General features: G+C 34.3%; 1 protein-coding gene across 1 annotated transcript in view; it reads right to left on the reverse strand.

Annotated features, from left to right (window-relative positions):
- Positions 1 to 20,937, reverse strand: part of USH2A (usherin) — a 642,834-nt gene that overhangs the window by 563,360 nt on the left and 58,537 nt on the right. Inside the window, exons 4-8 of the mRNA XM_074351610.1 lie at positions 17,472 to 17,535; positions 15,241 to 15,535; positions 14,096 to 14,280; positions 13,402 to 13,623; positions 12,196 to 12,289 (exon numbers count right to left, since the gene is read on the reverse strand). Coding sequence (XP_074207711.1) covers positions 12,196 to 12,289; positions 13,402 to 13,623; positions 14,096 to 14,280; positions 15,241 to 15,535; positions 17,472 to 17,535 — 860 coding nt within the window. The remainder of the gene's footprint in view (positions 1 to 12,195; positions 12,290 to 13,401; positions 13,624 to 14,095; positions 14,281 to 15,240; positions 15,536 to 17,471; positions 17,536 to 20,937) is intronic.

Raw genomic sequence — 20,937 nt, forward strand, 5'->3', positions numbered from 1 at the left:
TGCAAAATTTATAAATAAAAGAGGAAACAAAGGCACTTTTATTCACCTAACCAAAAAAAAAAAAAAAAAAAAAAAAACACCATATACATTCTACTCCACCAATAACATTCACAAGTGTTTCTTGGTATTCACACTTTACATTTTTTGTATTACTTGTAACATAGTATTGTTCCACATGGTTTTAAATTTTACATAAATGGTATACACTTCATGTATTATTCTACAACAAGCTTTGTGTACTGAATTGTTTTGAGAAGTCTGGATATGTGGATACAATAGCTATGCTCATTCATCCACTACCGTGTTTCATTTAAATATTTGTAAATTGTTTTTCCAGTGGTGACATCATCCCATGAGTAGCATGTGAGTCTGCATTTACATAATTCACATCCTTCTCAGCTTCTGAAATTTTCGATTTTTTTAATCTCTCAGCCTGATGGGTATAAAACGTTACCTCATAGTCTTGATTACTTTACTGATAACCAGTAAAGTTGCAGGTGTTTTCATATGTGTACTGACCATTTAAGGTGCCACTTCTGCTCTCTTCTGTGAATTATCTGTTCAATTCTTTTGATATGTTTTTCGGTTAATTTGTACCATTTCAAAATACCCTTTGTTAAGGTGTTTTGTTGCTAATATCATCTGCTAGTATGAAGTTTTTCTTTTTCTTAAACTTTGAATGATTAGAACTCTCTAATTTTAATACTATATATACCAGTTTCTTCCTTTATTAGTCTGTGATTCATGTCTCCAGAAGTCATACAGACATACTATATTTTCCAAGGGAAAAATGTTATTTATCTTTGTAGGCCTTGATATTGGGAAGGACAAGACCCTGCCACCTACTATCTTCTCCAAACTTATTTCCATTATTTCTGCTCCTCTGATCATCCTTATATTAGAATCAGTATGTCAAGCCACAGAAAAAAACATTGTAATATTTTTACTGGAATTGGATTGAATTTTTATTATGATTGGGAAGAACTTACATTTTTGTGATATTAAATCTTCCTCTACATGAGCATGTTGTAGCTCCCCATTACTTTAGGTCTTTTAAATATTTTTGAACAATGTTTCTACCATACACATCTCTAGGTAGATTTTTCTTTGGATATTACTATAATTCGTATCTCTTTTAAAGTTTCCTGTTTTGTGTTATATAAAACGCAATCAGTTTCCATGAATCTATCCTATATCTAGCCACCTTATTGAACTATCATTAATATTTAATAATTTGTAGGGTTTTTTTTTTATTTTATGACCAAATCATCTTGTCTTCAGATGTTGATGGTTCAATTACTTCTTTCCCATTCTTTAAGTGTTTCTTTCTGTTATCATATTGAGCTGGCTAGATCCTTCAATTATCATTTTGAATAACAGACCATCTTGTCTCATCCTGACTTTAAAAGGAATGCTTTAGTGGATGCACCAGTATGTGCACTGCTGTTTCTAGAATTTGTAGATGTTCTTTATCAGGTTAAGGAAGTCTTTTTCAGAGTGTGTTGAAAATATGTATCTAGATGTGTGTTAAATATTATCAACTGTTTTTTTCCCCCAAATCTATTGAAATGATGTTTTTCCTCCCTTCATGAGTTAATGTGGTAAGTTGTATCAATGGATTTATTAATATTAAATTTCACTTGCATTCCTGGGAGAAACTCAATTTGGCTACCACGTATTATTCCTTTTATAAAGAGCCAGATGTGATTTGCCATTATTTTAAAAATTTTAGGCTTATGTTTACAATTGAGAATTATATTTAAATTTTCTTTTTTGTGCTGTCCTTGTTTGATTGTGTTTCTAGCCTCCTTACTTCCATTGATAGAGTTCAAAGTAAAGATCTATACCCTCAGCTAAAAACCTGAGCATGCTATATATTTAACTTATTTATTTCTCTTGACTCCTCTATTCCTACCACCAACACTTAAGAAAATGTAAAAAAAAAGTCTTCAATAAAATTTTATTGGATTAACAAAAGATTCATAATTTTAGTTAGCAGTTGTTTTCCCTTATTCTATTTTTCCTGACTAATTTACATAACAGTGAAATAATTCAATGCATTCATTCACCACAAACTATTTACTCAATACCTACAATGTGTTCTGATTACAAATTCTACATAGTTTGTTGAGACCAAGTTTATTGAATAGAACATGATCAATGTTCATACATTTTCCATGGTATCTTGACAAGAATGTATGTTTTTTTCATTGTTGGAAACAGGAATCTATTACTTCAAGCTTTGAATTAGTTTAATCCTCAATTACTAAGGTTTTTATTTATTTATTTACTTACGGGTTGCTTATTTGATCAATTACTAGACATATTAAACTTATCTACACTGATGGTGGATTTGTCAATTTCTTCTCCCAGTTTTGTCAAATTTTGCTCTATATTTTGAAACTATGCTATGAGATGCACGTAGATTTAGAATTGTACTTTTTATCATTATACAATGAACCTCTTTATCCCTAATAAAACTTTTTAAAGTCTATTTTACCTAATGTTAATATAGCTTAAGCCAGCTTTCTTATGTTTTTAAACTTTATGTGTGCTTGTATTTTAAGTATCTATCTCACGATCTTAGCATCAGTATCATACTAACCCATGTTGGAGCCTGAGACCCAATAAAATGTCTATCCCTATATACACTAATAAAGTATCAGCCCATATTTGGAACCATGTGGTCTGAGGGCAGACATTCTTTCTTCTCTTAAGTTTAAGGTGTCTTTTATTGCCCCAAATGTGGTTAATCTAGTGAGTGCTCCATGTGAGCTTGAGAAGAATGTGTATTCTGACACTGTTGGATAAAGCAGGCTAAGGTGTTCAAATATAACGAGTTAATTGAAAGTATTTTGAATTCAACTTTCCTTACTGATTTCCTGCCTACTGGATCTGTCCATTTCTGAGAGAAGGGTGTTAAAGTCTCAATGATAGTGGCTTTGTTTATTTCTCCTTCCAGTTCCATTTTGATGTTGGGTTGTTAGGCACATACACATGAAGGATTGCTACGTCTCCTTGTAGAAATGACCCCTTTACCGTTATGTAATGCCTCTTTTTATCACTGATAATTTTCACTAGTCTTAATTCTGCTCTGTCAGAGTATTTCACTGTTCACGCTAGTGTTCTTTTGATTAGTGTTAATATGATGTAAATTTCTCCATTCCTTTAATCTATGTTTCTTTATATTTAACATGGGTTTCTTGTAAACATTCAATCGTGTCATGTTTTTTATACCCTCTGGCAATCACTGTCTTTTAATTGATGTTTAGACCATTGATGTTTGAAGTAATTACTGATGTCTGGAGTAATGTCTACTGTATTTGTTACTATCTTCTATCCATTGCCCTCATTATTTGATTCTATTTTTGTCTTCCACTCTTTTTCTGCCTTTTGTTATTTTAGTTTATCATCTTCTATGATTCCATTTGCTCTCCTTTCTTATATCAATTATCCCTTTTTTGCTTTTTTAAAAACTAGACGCCCTAAAGTTTGTAATATATATTTACAACTAAGTTACAATAATTTACAACTAATCTAAGTTCATTTTCAAACACTACACCACTTTATGGATAGTTTAAGTACCTGATACTAAGGAAGCACTCCTAGGTCCTCCCTCCTGTCCCTTGTATCATTGTTGCCATTCAATCCACCAATACATAAGCTATAATCATCAAGTATATTGTGCTATTATGAACAAATTGTCATCTTTCAGATCAACTAAAAATAAGAAAAGTAAATGTTCTTGCTTTAGCTTCACTTATTTCTTCTCTAAGGCACTTCCTTTTTTTCAGTAGATCCAAGCTTCTGATCTATATCATTTTCCTTCTCTGTGAAGAACTTCAACATTTCTGGGAACAAATTTCCTCAATTTTTTTTTGAGAAAGTTTTGATTTCTTCTTCACTTCTGAAGGGTGATTTTGCTGTTTACAGAATTCTTGGTTGGTGGGTTGTGTCTCTCAGTACTTGAGGTATTTAGCTTTTCTTGCTTGCCTGGTTTCTGAAATATCAGAATTCCTATCTTTGTTCCTGTATAGGATAGGTGGTGATGGTGGGGTTTTTTTGCTTGTTTTTGTTTTTGTTTTTGTTTCCTTTCTGGTCTCTTTTCAGACTTTTTTAATCGTTGACTTCTTGCAGTTTAAATCTGATATGCCTGGGTGTAATATCTTGGAGTTTATTTCTCTTGGTGTTCTCTGGCTTCCTGGAATTGTGGTTTTGGTGCCTGACATTGATTTGGGGAATCCTCAGTTATTACAGCTTCAAATATTTTTTTTTCTCCATTCTTTTGCTTCTGTTTCTGGTATTTACATTATGCATGTATTGCCTTTTAATAACTATCCCACAGTTCTTGGATATTTTGCTCATTTTTAAAGTCTTTTTTTTCTCTCTGCTTTTCAGATTTGGAAGGTTCTATTGACATATCCTCAAACTCAGAGATTTTTTTTTTTTTTATCCATGTCTGGTCTCCTAATGAATCTATCAAAGACATTCTTCATTTCTGTGGCATTATCTTTTATCTCTAGCATTTTTTTTTTTTAGAATTTCCATCTTTCTGTTTACATCATTCATTTGTTCTTGCATTTTCATTCTATATCATTTTCCTGTGAGAACCTGTAGCATATTAATCAGTTTTTTTAAGCTCTAAATCTGATAAGTCCAACATTTCTGCCATATCTGCACCTGGGTCTGACATTTGTTCTCTTTCAACCATATTTTTTGTCCTTTAGTACGCCTTTCAATTTTTTAAAAAAGCTGGACATGATGTAAAAGGAACTCCAGAAAAATATGCCTTTAGTGACATGGTGGTAAGTTGTGAGTGGTGGGGAAGTGTTCTACAGTCTCCGTCTTTCAATGAGTGTGTGACAGTTCCTCCATCTGACCCCTTAGGTGCAACAGGATGACCACGGGGGGCTGGAGTTGGGTAATTTCCTTTCCTTTGATAGTATTTTTAATGTCCACTTTAGCAACATCTTGCTATTTTTATACTCCCCAATATGTTGTGCTATTATTAATACAGTTTACATTTATTAACTATATTATTAAATAATATTATTATTTAGTACAGCTAATATATATATGCTGATATATTTGCTCACAATTCCTTCTTATACATCATGCCTCTTTTCTGGGATCACTATATTTCTTTATGAAGTATATCTTCTAGGAATTCTTTTAGTGAGTCTACTGGTAAAGTTGATAAATTTTTGTTAGACAGAAAATGTATTTTTTTCCTCCCTTGCTGTTAATTGATAGTCTAGCTACAGATACAATTCTAGGTTTGTTGGTTACTTCCTCTTTGCACTTCAGAGATACTGTTCCACTGTATTCTGGCTTCTACTGTGGGTTGAGATCTCCAATGTCACAATTTCTTATACATTCATATCTGTAAATGATTTGTCTTTTTCTCTCTGGCTACCTTTAGGATCTGCTCTTGGTCTCTGGTGATTTTCAGACTCATTATATCTGAGCTATAAATTTTTTTTTAATTCATAGGCTACTTAGGGTTCAGGAGAACCATGTCATTCCTCAACTCTGGACAATTCTTTACCCTTTAAGTATCTTATTTTACTATTTTTATATTTTCATTATCTCTGTTTGCTTCTTCTATAAAGCCATCTCAATCTATCCCCTTGTCCTCAACCTCTTTTTCATGTTTTTAATTTACATTTTAAAGGCATTTATGCACAGACCTATGCAGGGAAATAACTAGTTTAAGTATTTTTTTCAAAGATTAATAATATCATCTATGTGTCAGATAGGAAATGAAATTCTTGACTTTGACTCATTAAATGTACATCTAATGTAGATTCTATAATGTGAACTGCCTGAATGCTAGTTACATAAAAGTAAATTCACTAGTGTTACAAAAATTGTAAAATAAAATGAAATACACTCAGAGTAAAAGTTTCTGTGAGCGAACAGAAACAAAAGTTGTGGTCAAGCTCAGTGTGGAATAAAAATATGACAGAAGTTAGTCACGATGAGTCATACCTCTGAACTTCAGTGCTCTAGAGGAATACACTCTCAAAAATAACAGGAAACATCCATTTACATAAAAAGCATTGTAGAGTGTGACGTTGGCACCACTCAAATTATTGAATGGCAGAAAGGCTTATTATATAAAATGTTTTAAGCTGGCTCTGCTATTTATAATACTAACAAAATGCGTACTGATAGTTTGAGTTTAGTTAATTCATAAAATCCATGATTAATGTTATAAAAGGGTCCCAAGTCAGAGCCAAAGAATAAGAGAAGTATTCATGGTTACTAATAAATTGCTCTGTGAATGCTTGGCCACCCTTGCAGATAATGTCACAAAATGATGAAAGAATAGTTAAGTAGCCAACAAAGTGCCAGTGCTTGGCGGAGGCACTGCTCATTGCATCATTCTTGGCCTACAGCCCTTGAAAGGTGAACATAACTGTTAAAAGAAAATGAAAAATCGTAAGGATGCAAGCTTCAGCTGAAAGCACTTTACTTAAAACGAGACTCTATCAAAACTTGAACTCTTAGAACAGGTAAACAAAGTACTAGATAAGGGCAGGAAAGAAGTAATAGGTATATTGTAGCCAGGCTACCACTTTAACTGACATGTAATATACATTCGTGAGCTTCCAGTTCCCAGGTTGTATTCCGCAGCAATGAACTTAACACATTTTCTGATACTTATAATGGATTTCTTAAGTGGTTGAACCAGCTACTTCATTACAATAAAGTTAATATCACAAGTAGTTAGGAAATGATCTAAGAAGTACAAGGGAGTATTGGCGGGGGGGGTGTTTAAAAGCCAATTTACCAAATAATACACATTGCATAACTCCATGATATGAAATTTTATAACAGGCAAAACTAAGCTATAGTGACACAGAACAGATTGGCAGTTTCCTGAGATTGGTCGTTGTGGGGATGCATTGTCTACAAAGGAACACAAGAGTGAACCTGAGGAGAGGAAAACATTCTATATCTTCATCAGAGTAGTTATTACACAAGGGTATACATTTGCCAAACCTCAAAGTATACATTTTTCAATTCACTTCAAGAAAGTTGATTTAAAAAGGAAAAAAGAGTAGTTTTGCAAGATGTTCAAATTTGGTAAAGGGAAAAAGAAATCTCTTTGTATTATTTCTTACTCCTATATATGAATTTATACTTTTATCAAAATTTTAAAATTACTTAAAATTAAAAATACATATACAAGTAACAGTAATTATGATTATCCAAATAAAATTAATCATTGAAAAACAGTATCAAACAATCCTATGATTCATGCAAGTTCAATGCCATGTAATCTTGAAACCTACTTTAAAACATTCAACTCTGTTCAAAAGTTATCTAGTCTGCTGGGATTTGTTTTGCCGTAGATTCATCCTAAAATGGACCCAGTAAATTAATTATTCACTGCGTCAGTCATTTGGGGTGACAAGTACTAGAAAATTATTCTCTATTAATGAAATATGCCATTATTATTTACAGCATGCATAATACATTAAAGTGAAAACCTTAAAATTGCCAATACAATATCAAAATGTATCAAAGTTCCTAGTCCAGTAGCACTGAGGAGAGTCAGTGAGCCTCCCCAAGGTACATGTCTTAAGTTTCACAAAATATAATTGAACACTTAAGAAGTAAGTGGGCCTTAAATCATCTTAGAATTAGTGGGGTCTTTGGTAATAGATTGAGTAGGTTTTTATTATTTGTTAGTTTTTTTTTAAATTTTTATGAATGGACTAAAGAAACAGGAACTATGAAATAGACTGTTGATCTTGCTCTGCCCAGAATAACTAATCACATCTTCCAGCTTCTGGGAAGTCTCAGTCTGTTAATACAGTTCACTTTGTGGGGTTCAGAAGCTTAAAGGTCTCCGTAGGCCAGGTAGTTAACAGACATGAGGCCACCCAGATGTAAAGTTAAGGACAGTAGTAAATATGACAGCAAATGAAAAGTAATAATTCTCTAAAGAGGATAATTACTATCCTGAGTTATCCTGTTATTGCCAAGGGGGAACATGGGCACAGTGTTGGACTACTTTCTACTTAACAGAAGCCAGAGATTTTAAAGAGAGAGAGAAAAATTAAATAAAAACCTTTTAAACACTGTTTCTGCCCAACAACCGCCAGTTTGTAACACCAACTTTATACACAGCTGATGACTGTTTCATACAGAAAATTCTCTAGAATGGCTTCATGTATGAACTTGTTTCTGCATTCACCATTTTCTTCTTTTCTCCTGGCTTCATTCATTTCCACTTCCGCTAAAAACACTTTCTCATGGGACTGACAATTGCCAAGAACTGGCATATTCTCAAGGCTTACGTTTTCATCTGTTTGCCAAATGGCTGTAATATAATTCACAAAAGCCCTGTTTATTGAGTAATATTATTAATGGCTAGCATAATACTGTGAAATTGAAGATATTCTTTTTGGATTATGTCCAGATCTTTAAAAAGAACATTGGTTCAAACAGGATATGAATGGCTTGTATTAAAATATATTATTTTAAAAAGTGGAACAACGTGAAAAGCATTTGAATAAGTATATTTTCAAATTATTGTAAGACAACTTTTTCAGACACATAAGTCCCACATGTATTGAAATACTATGAATGATAAAAAAAAGAGAAGGCTATGCTTGTAAATGCTTTATAAAATCATTTATCATTTTCAACACATTGTTGAAAATACAGGACTGAGAAATCATTCAACTTAACACAATCTATTGACTTTTTCCCTTCAGTTGCATTTGCCAAACTTTGCTAAGTGAATGGTATTTGTTGCTTTTTTATTTATGGCTAAATTCATGAAGTATCAAAATATGTCAAGGAGGAAAGCAACGGACAAGTCAACTTTTAAGCTTTTGTTTTCAAAGGGCACTTAATGTCAAAATAAGAAGCATTACAATATATTCTCAACCTAAATGATAGTTAATTATTTCACTAGTTCATAATCCAACAGTCACCACCTGAGACCAAGTCTGAAAAATCCCAACTTGACTTCTGAAACCAATCATGAGCCTTGAGTCATTTAATGGCTCTACTTTTAAGAGGAAGCATGAAATCATCCAAGAATCATAAAATATCAGTCACTTAACTGTGAGCAGTTGAAGAGAAAAAAGAGGGGGAAATGGGATGAGGTACCAAGAGAAAGAGAGGGGGTAGGGGAAGGGAAGAGAAACTAGTCAAACTAAAGCAAGAGAAGCTCAGAAAACACCAAACATACAATGGTATTAGCCAGTCCTCAGTTTGCACTTAATGGGTATACTCAGATCAAAGTGCTCTACTCATTTCACACCTGAGCAGTTTTTAATTGGGTTATTAGTGGGTTTGGGAAGGAGGGGTGAGATTAATGAAAGAAATCACTGACTACAAAGGAAAGAAGTGTCTACCTTAAAGGACTGAAAGAAGACACCAAGAAAAATAGAATAAATGTCAATTTAACTGTAAAAATCAAGAACAAATCAAACTGCCAAAAATTTAAACACAATATATGGCTGAATAAAGAGTCAATCAATCAACTTAATCCAATTAATTTCCTTTCTGTGACAATATAAGCCATACAACCAAACAATAAAATCAATGCTTTTTAAAAAGATGGTTTTTTCTCATGATATACTAATCAAATCAAATTCAAAGACTCCAGTGTTAGAAATCCAGATAGTGTAGAAGATTCCTTCTTTCAAAGTAACTATCAGCTAGAGGCAAAGACTAAATGTGTAAATAAAAAGATCAGCAGTGTAAAGCAATGATCTGGAGAGTAAGTTCACAGGGACATCTGAATTAGAACATGAAAACTTGGGTTCGAGCACACAGAAAGAAAGAAAGGCAGCTGGAACCAAATCAAAGACCCTGAGTTGAAACTGAGAATCATCACTGCATCCTAAAAATGCCAGAGGATGGCCGCATTTCAGATAATGTTCTTGCCACTGAATTATATACACTAATGTACAGAAACCAAATTAGATTAATTAAGAATCTCAGAAGACAGAAAAGGTATTTGCCAAAACCTCTAAGATATTTTCTTTAAAAAAAAAAAAAAAAACAAGATATTCCATGAAATCCTAAAACAAAGTGCACAGAGAAGTGAAGGGACTAAACACAAGTCAGGTCAAGGTCTGGAAGGCAGGGAAGTTCATAAGTCACAAGGAATCTATGAGTTTTCAAAGCCAAATATACTAACACATAATTCCATGTTTATGTAACAAAATATACCAATACAACCATCCCATACTCTTGTCATTGAAGAATTGCTTTTTAGAATGACAACAATTACATAATGTAATTTACTGTATTTACAACTTTTCATTTTATTGTAGATATGGCCAAATTATCCTCCAGAACTTTTGTACCAATTGGTAATTCCATCAATGATGTATAAAAAGTTCATATTCTCACAAATCTAAATGTTATCAATTTTGAAACTTCCTGCTAATTAGATAGTTAAAAACAATCTTTTGTTATAAATTGCACTTTCCTAATTAAAACTGAGGTTGGGTAACCTTTCATGCATTTGTTGAAAATTATCAATTCTTCTTTGTAAATTTTTTGTTAATATATTTGCTCCTTTTTTAGGTTGTATTTTTCTTATTATTCTTTAAGTGTTCTTTGTGTATTAGGGATTGTGACATAATAAAAAATACATATTCAGTCTCTGGCACATAGTTCCTAAAACTCTTGTAATTTCTATACTGTTAAGAATGATGGGGGCATATTTTGTTACAATATTTGGTTTCTGTCCCCAGTCCCTTCTAAAATAGCTCCAGAGCAGTAAGGTGAAAGGAGCATTTTTTTTCTTATTCATAACAAATCCCTTCAACCCCACCTGATTTTATGTTAATGAGGTGGTTTTTGGAAACCCTCTAAGAGCAGAGGCTGGTTCAGCCAGGGGAACCAACCATGTGATTAGAGGGTTGGAACTTTCAGCCCCACTTCTGGACCTCCAGAGAGAGACAGGGGCTGGAGGTCAGGCACAGTCAACAATGGCTAATGATTTAATCATTCATGCTTAACGTACCTTCCATATAAACTCTAGCTAAAGAGGTTCAAAGAGTGTTGGGAGGATATGCTCAGAGAGGGCATGGAAGCTCTGTGCCCCTTCCTCCACACCTTCCCTATGTGTCCCTTCCATCTGGGCGGTTCTGAAGTTGCAGCCTTTCATCATAAAAGGTCATCTAGTATGTAAACTGTTTACTTGAGTTTGTGAGCCATTCTAGCATATGATCAAACACAAGGAGTGCGAAGGGGAAATCCTAACTTGTAGCAGAATCAGACGCAAGTTGTTAACCTGGGGACCCACTACCTGCAGTTGGCATCTAAATGATGAGGGCTGTCTTACGAGACTAAGCCCTAAACTCATGGGGTCTGTGCTAATTCCAGTTGTGTCAGGGTTGAATTAAGTTGTAGGACACCCCGTTAGCATCCACAGAGAATTCAATTGCTTAGTGTAGGAAAAACCCACGCATCTTAAATTCTCTTACAAACTGGCAGCCGATTGCTTCAAACACCACTGACTGAAGACTTCACACTACACTTTTATTACTGGTGTGACTGTTACTGCTGCTGTACCCTTTTTCATATCAGCTGTTACTGATGTTTAAGCTGAATACGTCTAATAAATCTCTCTCAAAAAGTTTTTTTTCATTTACTTCTTATTCCTAAAATGTAGCTAGATTTCTACTTCAACTGTGAAACTTACCTGGATAATAATCATAGACAAGCTAAAATAATATAACTTGTAAGTCATCTTACTGTAGATTTTCAAATTACTTACTTAAAATTCCTGCTATCAACAATGAGTTAAATTTGATTGATGCAAACAAAGATCTCTCTAGATACCTTTGCAAAAATTTACCCTTTAGATACAGTAACCTGACCCGTTTTTTAGTGCCATCTCTTCAGGTACCTTAAACATTGTTATAAAATATGATAATGTTGATGAAATGAAGAAAAAAGAAAGGGAAAATAAAATCTCTGGGTTTAGTTTTAGTTGTTATTTCTTTCATAGAGAATTTTTTAAAATTAATTTTAGAGTTTATTAATGGCTTTTATTTTTCTCTACAAAAAAGTTTTCTGAAATAGTTAACATTTCAAGTTCATACTAATTTATTTTTTTCAAACCCAGAAGTTAGACCAAGTCAAGTTTCAAGAATTTATATTCAACACCCTTCTTTTTCTGAGATTTCCAATCATTAATAGGGAACTCACCTGAAGTCCTTCAGTGAAGCTTTCCTGAGAGCAGAGGCATCGGTAGGGTCGGCTTGTCGTGTCACAGTTATCAGCATGACCATGGCACTGGCACCTGTGAATGTGAGCATCCGACAACTCAGAAACACCGACTCCACTGTGAATGTATGCAAAGGTCTATGTACATATTCACTATGTGGCTCCAACAAGGGAGACAAGTGTGGAAATCAACAGAAAAGTCAGTTTCTCTTTAAGCCTGTGGATAGTCATGAAAGTTTTTAATTAATCCTGAAGCACTGAAAGGATCATCATCAACATCCAAACCACACTGATTGTGAAGGTAATTTTCAAGCCCATCCTAGGTTGTTTACACCTATTATCAACCGTGTGGCAAGCTTGCCAAGAAAGGGCATTTACTAAAACTACTGAAAACACAGCTAAGACTATAAGGTTTAGAATAAACTACAGAATAAAGGTAACAAATTTCAATTTTGTTGGTTTTTTCCCCCAAATTAGATGGTGAATATTTAATACTATTATCTTTCATTGTGCTATTACTTAACAAGAAACACTTATATGTTGATATTCTGATCTGTTTTTAAAGATGTGCTTTATTTATAGGGCGTATCATTCTTGTACAAAACAGTTTTAAATATAGTCTATGTATGTGTGCCATTTCCATAGTAGAGAGGTTCCTGCCTGTTAGTTCTCCAGCTATTCACTTGTTTAAATATTGTGAGCCATGTTCTCAGTTATAGTCAGGTATTTATAAAATACTTAGGGTATATTAGATCTTTCCTTTAAGGGAAAATAAATATTCCTCATAAAATGGTGAATTGTGAACTCAGGGAGACCCAGCCCAGTACTTACAAACCAGCTGGCACTACAGTTACAATTCCAAATCTAGTTCTTTCTCTTTGATTTCAAGAATACTTGAAAATCATATTCCAGAAAAAAAAACAAGCAAAATATTTGGTAAATTATTTCTAAGTTGGCTTCAGAATATCCTAACTTCTAACCCAATAGCTTTTGAAAATTTATGTGATATTATGTACAGCAAAGGCAGATCTCTCACCCCAAAATCTGAGAGTAGAAAACTATTTCAATACATGAAGATTGGTATCTGACTTGCTCTAAAATGTTAATGTATTGTTAAGTAAGTATGACAAAAATCTTGAAAACAATATTTGTAATGAAAAGCACACTTGAAACAGTAATGAACACTACCTTCCAGTGACGGTGATTTCATTAACCCCATAGTATCTGTGTCTGGGGCTGACAGAAGTCTCAGTTGTGTGGTACTGTCCATGGAAATGAAGTCGTACTTGTGTGGCTTTTACAAACTCTTGAAGAGATGGGGTATTATAGAAATTATTGTATCCAGGACGATGATGTGGTCCAGGTGTCAGGATGCTAAAGGTGACATTACCACGGAAATATGGAGTAAAACTAGTGATGAAAGAAATTTGAAATCATGAAAAAATATTCACATTTTTGACAAAATAAAAATCACAGCATAACATTAGTAATAAATTCTTCATTCTGGGAAAACAAACATTCCATATATTTCATACACAAACAATACAGGAGCATTGCATAAAAATGTAGTAAAACATCTCCTCGGGGACACAGTAAACTTCTATTAATAAAGGAAACTTTCTAAACAATCTGAAGATCAATTTTAACGCACAAATGAGACAATAAGCAAGAAAGACTCTGAAGTTGTTTACCAGAATTTTAAACATTGTTTAAAACTCAATTTAGGGAGGAGTCTCGGAAAAATCTGCCTCAAGAAAGTTGGTGAGAGAAGGAAGTGTCTACCAGTTGAGTTAGCTTACATGTGGGTTACCATGAGCTCATTAGTCTATTAAAATGAACTCCTAAATGCCTTCAAAGGTAATCACTCAAAAAGAATTCATACTTGGAAAGCTGAAGACAGTTGACAGAATCAGGATTTTCCAAATCTCCATTGTTCTTCATTCCGAAAGCACTGCAATTTCTAGCAAAATACTGCCAATCCTCCCAGTCAAGGCTGTCCTCTTTCTTCCTTTGAATCCTTATTGCTGTTGGTTGTGGACTAAAGAACTGGATGATAATATAAAACACCTGAAAATGGATGTTAATTACTGTCACTGAACTTTTGTTTGATCCATCAGTATAAACCAAACCACGGAATGGTGAGATTCAAATATAATGGCTTACTTCCTCATAATGACAGCTACCAAGTATCAATTAGACATCCAGAAATTTCATAGCCTTATAGTGAAGGCAACACATTCTATAACTGCATATATGTCCCTCTTCTCAAGGATTTTATAAATTAAAGTGAAATTAATATTAGGTTTGACATAACGATATGAAAAAAGAACATTGCTCCTACGAAGTAACTGTTATGTATTTCTTCTTAAGCAGTTGTTTAGAATAAGGACCTCAGTTTTTATTAATCTGTGCTACTTAATACTGAAAAGAATGTTTTAATATTTCATATGATTTTGATACATATCTCTAAAAAATTAGGTCCTGCATATCTGCTTTGAAACATTTTTATTTCATACATACATTATAATACACTGCTTTAATGAGTTAATATTCAATAGTGCAATTCAATTTCACTTTATACCAGGCTGAATTGTGTTCCCAAACAGATGCGTTCAAGTACTAACTCCTGGTACCTGTGACTGTGACCTTATTTGGAAATAGGGTCTTTGCAGATATAATTTAGGGTCTGAAGATGAGGTAGTCCTGTAGGCTGGTTCTCATGAGAGGAAGAGGAGAAACAACTGACACACACAGAAACAAGAAAGCCCTGAGAGATGAAGGCAGAGATGAGAGTAATGCTGCCATAAACCAAGTAATGCCAGGAGCCACCAGAACCTGGAAAAGGCAAGGAAAGGATCTCTCCTAGGGCCGTTAGAGGGAGCACAGCCCTGTCAACAACTTGATTTCGTATTTCTGATCTTCAGAACTGTGAGAGAATAAATTTCTGTTGTTTAAAGCCATTCAATTTGTGGTTATTTTTTGAATCCACCACAGCAAACTCACACACATCCCATTGTTTCAAATTACCTGATACTGTCCATTTTCCAAATCTATGGAAATAGTCACTCCTTGATTAAGCTGGGTAATGTTGGTAAACACGTGTGAAACCCACGAAGTAGCAATATTGTTATCATTGACAAAAGACAGAGGATGGGCTTCAGGATTCAGCCGGGACACCCTGTCACTGGTTGTGTCTTCTGCGTCATTAGGAATGCAGTATCGCTGTTCCAGAGGATGGAGCCGAGGGTGGCTCCCAGGGCAGCGGCAATGTGACTGGATGTGCAATCTGAGCAGCTGTCCAGAGAAAACTTCCAGAATCTCTCTGTGGGAGTCAAGAGGCAGATTGTAAGGACAAATAGCTCAACAGTGACAGAATTTCTAAGAGGTGTCACAAATGAATACCACTGTTTGAAGGTCTTGATTTGTACCCATGATGCTTTAATAATTTCCTAAACAAAACATAAAATCAAAGTCATTCCTGGCCAAATAAACAGACGCCTTCTCAGAAAATGGGTATCAAAACCAGTACATTCCTGAGTGTTAACCTTCTACATCAAGGAGCATGCACAAGCCCTTAACTGATTATCAAGATATTTATTAAAATACCATAATATTCTACTGTGTCTATTTGTGATTAAAAAAAAAAAAAGGTAACAGTCCCTTAGGTTGTTAACCTGACTTACCACAGAGTGAACAGTAATTTACTTAAAATAATGAGAGTTACAGACAGGGTTTCCCACTTGTCCATGGGCAGGAAGGAAGAAAGTATTTTATCTGCTGCCCTTTTAGGTGAAGGGACCCAGGCCAAGACTATTTGTCAGTGGCTTCCCGTGACTCATCGGTACAGATTCTGGCACCCTAAAATGCTTCCATGGCTTCAGATCACACGGCTGCTGCCAACAGTCAAAGAAGAATGCCAACTTCAGGCAGACATATTGAATTTTTCCATTAAGGGCAATATACTGATCTAGATCAGAATCGGTTACTCTATTTACAGGCATTCTTCCACATAACAACTTTCCAGACGTTTCAGGTAGGTCAACACCAGTAACCCAGATCTAAGTGAAGAGACCAAACTTCTCTCAGACTCCAGGGAGTGGGGAGGGCAATGGAGAAGGCAGGCAGTTTTTTTCATTCACTAAATCACATAAAAGCACACCTTCTTCTTTAAATCTCATTGAAAATTTTCAATTGATATCACATGTTGAATGGGACAGAAAGTGACAACTCAGTGAAGTTTTTACCTTGGGAAGAACTTTATTTACTCTAAATTACTGCAATGCCGTTCTCCTCAGAATTTTAGACAAAGGTGATTAAAAGGCTAGTGGCAATAATCTCCCCAGTGACGTGTTTCAGTATTACAGCACCTTATATTCAGGCATCTCTTCATTATACAGACTAATAAAAAGAATGTTTATATTGCTAATGGACATACCACTGATCACAGCAGAACCTCGAGAGTAATGCTTCTCAAATTTACAAGAACTAGTCCTGTCCTGAATTTTGGAAATTCACCATACTAATCTACATTTCCCTGAAAGAAATGTGAATAAACATTCTTCTTTTGAACTCATCCATACAACAATTTGCTATTATATCATCAAATCGTAACTCAGGAAACAAACTTCAGAGGACATCTCAGGCAGAATTTCACTTGAACTGTCTGATCAAAATGGAAATCTTCGTCTCCTGAAGAACGCCTAAGAAAGAATTCCCACCTGTTCTCAAGATGGGAAAACAAAGACAGTCCAAGTTTGCATTAATTATTTGTTCACTGGAAATAAGAAATAAATCAATTCTTCAAATTACTTATTATTCTTGTCTCCAAGTCTAATAGCCCTGTCTCCTGAGATTTTTCCATGTCAAAATAATTAATCATTTTCATTGTTCTACATTTTCTGGTACTTATAAATTCAACGTAGCAATTTTAAGAAGTAGATTCTTACGTATCAAAAACTACTTCACATACAACAAAATCTAAACAAATGTATTCCAAATTCTATAATAAACCTGTTCTAAAATAAAGTTTTCTTACAATAAATCCTTTGTAAAGAATTTGATCAATTTTATACTATGAGAAGTTACCCAACAGAGTAGCACGAGTGAATACCAACCAAAGACTAAGCCAGAGCAAACACTAGAAACATTAATTGAGTGATGTCTGCCAAACACTTACTTAAATGAGTTCATCATTTATCTTCTACTTCTTGAGCTTCAACTACCTGTTTTACAGGTATAAAATTTTACAATCTGCTTACCTGTTTGTAAGTGCCACTTGGTATAATCGAAAATCTTGCATTCTTCCAACAAACTGCTCTAAACCTGTAAAATATATAAATGTACATAATATGGGTATTCTCAGTTACCAAGCAATGGCTGACCAATGTTCAAGTGAAATTCCTTTAGAGCAATGAAACTGTTTTTATTATATTAGTTTCAGGTATACAGCATTATAATTCAACATCTGCATGCCTTACAAAGTGATCATAAGTCTAGTGACCATCCATCACTATACAAGCTGACACTCATCATCAATTTTGCCCACTCTCAACCATCTTCCCCTCTGGTAACCACTGAATGTTTCCTGTATCAGTGAGTTTGTTTTGTTTTTTTTTTAATTTGATTTGGCTTTTTAGATTCAATGTATCAGTGAAATTACATGGCATTTGTCTTTCTCCATCTGACTTATTTCACTTAGTGTAATACATTCAAGGTCCATCAACACTGTCACAAATGACAGAATTTTATTCATGACTGAGTACCATTCCATTATAAATACATATATATTTGGGCATCTCTTGAATACACAGACTAATAAAAAGAATGTCTCTTACACACACACCATCTTCTTTATCCATTCATCCATTGATGGACACAGGTACATAGACTGTTTTTATATCTTGGCTATTATAAACAATGCTACAATAACCACAGGAGTGCATATACCTTTCCAAATTAGTGCTTTTATTTTCTTCAAATACCCAGAAGTGGAACAGTTGGGTTATTTGGTCATTCTATTCTTAATTTTTTTAGGAATCTCATAGTGTTTTCTATAGTGGTTGCTCCACCACAATTTACAGTCTCACCAACCCAGAAAAGGGTTCCCTTTTCTCTACCTCCTCTCCAACAATTGTTGCCTCTTATCCTTTTGATAATAGCCATTCTAATATGTGTGAAGTGATATCTCATTGTGGCTTGGATTTGCATTTCCCTAATAATTAGTGTTCAGCATCCTTTAATGTGCCTGTTTCAAAAAATTTCTATTCAGATCTTCTGCACATTTTTTAATTGGGTTGTTTGTTCTTTTTTGTAGAGTTGTATGAGTCCTTTATGTATGTTGGATATTAACTCCTTATCAGGTTTATCATTTGCAAATATCTTCTGCCATTTAGTAGGCTGCCTTTTCATTCTGTTGGTGGTTCCTTTCACTGTGCAGAAAATTCTTAGTTTGATGTAGCTCCATTTGTTTATTATTTTCTTTCCCTTGACTTTGGAGTCAGATCCACAAAATAAAAACATTGCTAAGACCAATGTCAGTGACGTTATTGCCTAAGTTTTCTTCTAGAAAATGTTATAGTTTCAGTCTTACATTCAGTCTCTAGTCCATTTTGAGTTAATTTTTGTGTATGACATAAGATAGTCATCTAGTTTCATTATTTTACATGTGGCCATCCATTTTTCCCAACTAGAAAGAGACTATCCTTTCTCTATTTTACGGTCTTTCTCCTTTGTTGTAAATTAGTTGTCCACATACGTGAGGTTTTATTTCTGGGCTCTCAATTTTATCCCATTGATCTGTCTGTCTGTTTTTGTGCCAGTACCATGTGGTTTTGATTACTATAGCTTTGTAGGATAGTTTGAAATCAGGGAGAATGGTACTTCTGGCTTTGTTCTTTTTTCTCAAGATTGTTCTGGCAATTCGAGATCTTTTGTGATTTTCTACAAATTTTGGAGTTATTTGTTCTAGCTCTGCTAAATATGCCCTTGGAATTTTGAAAGGAAATGCACTGAGTCTATAGATTGTGTTGGGTAGTATGGACATTTTAAGAATATTAATTCCTCCAATCCATGAACAAGAAATATGTTTCCATTTACAACTCATACAATCCATGAACACAAAATATCTTTCCATTTGTTTGAATCTTCTTCAATTTTATCCACCAGTGTCCTATAGTTTTTGTAAAAATGGTAGCTTTTATTCTGGTGAGGCAGGGAAATAATAGAGCATTTTAGACAGAGAGGTAATATGATCTGACTCATTTTTAACAGAACAACTCTGGCTACTGTGTTCATAATAAAGTGGAGGGCCAGAGTGGAAGCAGTTAGAAGACTCTGCAGCAATCCAGTAAGAGTAGCAACCATGATTTGGACTGGAATGATTCTAGTAGAGATAATGAGAAGGAATCAAATTCTAGATACATTTTGAAGATATAATCAACAGGATTTTTTTCTGGCATATAAGGTGTTAAAATGTGAGATAAATGGAATTGGCAAGGGTCACTCCAACTTTTTTGCTCTGCGTAAGTAGAAAAATAAAGTTGCCCTCACTTGAGATGGGGAAGACAGCAGGAGAAACTGTGTAGGTCAAAGAGAGAGGTCTAAAATTCTAGGATTTCAATTTAGGAAAAACTAAGTTTAATTCTGAGATATAAATAAAGCATTCAAATGGAGATTTTGGATAGTCTAATGTATGTAACGGTCTAGAGTTTAGGAAAGAGGCCTGGGGAGGGGGAGAGGGGATTCCAATTTTGAAGTCAAGTCATTCAGATGATATTTAACATTATGAGACTGGAGGTGATCTTTAAGAGGGTGAGTGTATCTAGACGTGGAAACAGAGCCAAGGCTTAAGGCCTGGGATATCAATATTAGAAGTCAGGTAGATGAAGGAGAACTAGGAAATCAAGGGAAGTAGCAGCAACTAGAAATTCAGAGGCAAACCAGGAGATGATGCACTCTTAGATCCCAAATGAACAAAGTCTATCAGGGAAGAAGGAATGTTACTGACTCTGTTAAATGATGTTCATGGGTCACATAAGATAAAGATGTGAAATTAACTATTAGATTTATTATGTGAAAGTCAAGAGAGATTTGACAAATTTAGTTGAAATGTTTTAAAACTGCTAAAGCCAGATAGCAGTCAGAAGAATTGGAAAAGAGGGATTAAAGACAACTGTGGTTGATGATAGTCTGGGGGAATTTTGCTTAAAAAGAGGAGCAAAGAAATGAATCAGTGGCAGGTCGAAGAAACGGGGGTCAAGAAAATGTTTCTAATGGAAGAATAAAACTTATCTGTATGTCTTTTAAATGTTCCATTTGCACAAGAAAATTTTATAATATAGGAGTAAGTGGGGAAAAGGCTGGGAAAACATCCTTGATAAAATCTAGAGTATACAACAGAGGAGGGTAAATATAACAGTGTGAACCAGTAGCAGGCTCCTTTATGATCTGCTTTAATTTTCATAGTGAAATAGGAGGTAATATCAAGGCTCAAGTTTCAGAAGGGAACAAAATATGTACATAGTTGTCATAGAACAGGGCAACTGAATCAATGAGGGAAACGTGGGATGATTGCAGGGTAGTGTCCATGAAGCCTATGAGGTTTATGATCATAAATTTAAGGGAGACAAGACATCCTGACTGGAAACATTTAACCAGTACTATGGTATTGTCAAGGTAATACTAGCAAGTGAGGGAAAAAAGCAGGAGAGGAGACTCAAGGTGTGT

Source organism: Camelus bactrianus, chromosome 23, assembly GCF_048773025.1.
Source record: "Camelus bactrianus isolate YW-2024 breed Bactrian camel chromosome 23, ASM4877302v1, whole genome shotgun sequence".
Classification (NCBI taxonomy): Eukaryota; Metazoa; Chordata; class Mammalia; order Artiodactyla; family Camelidae; genus Camelus; species Camelus bactrianus.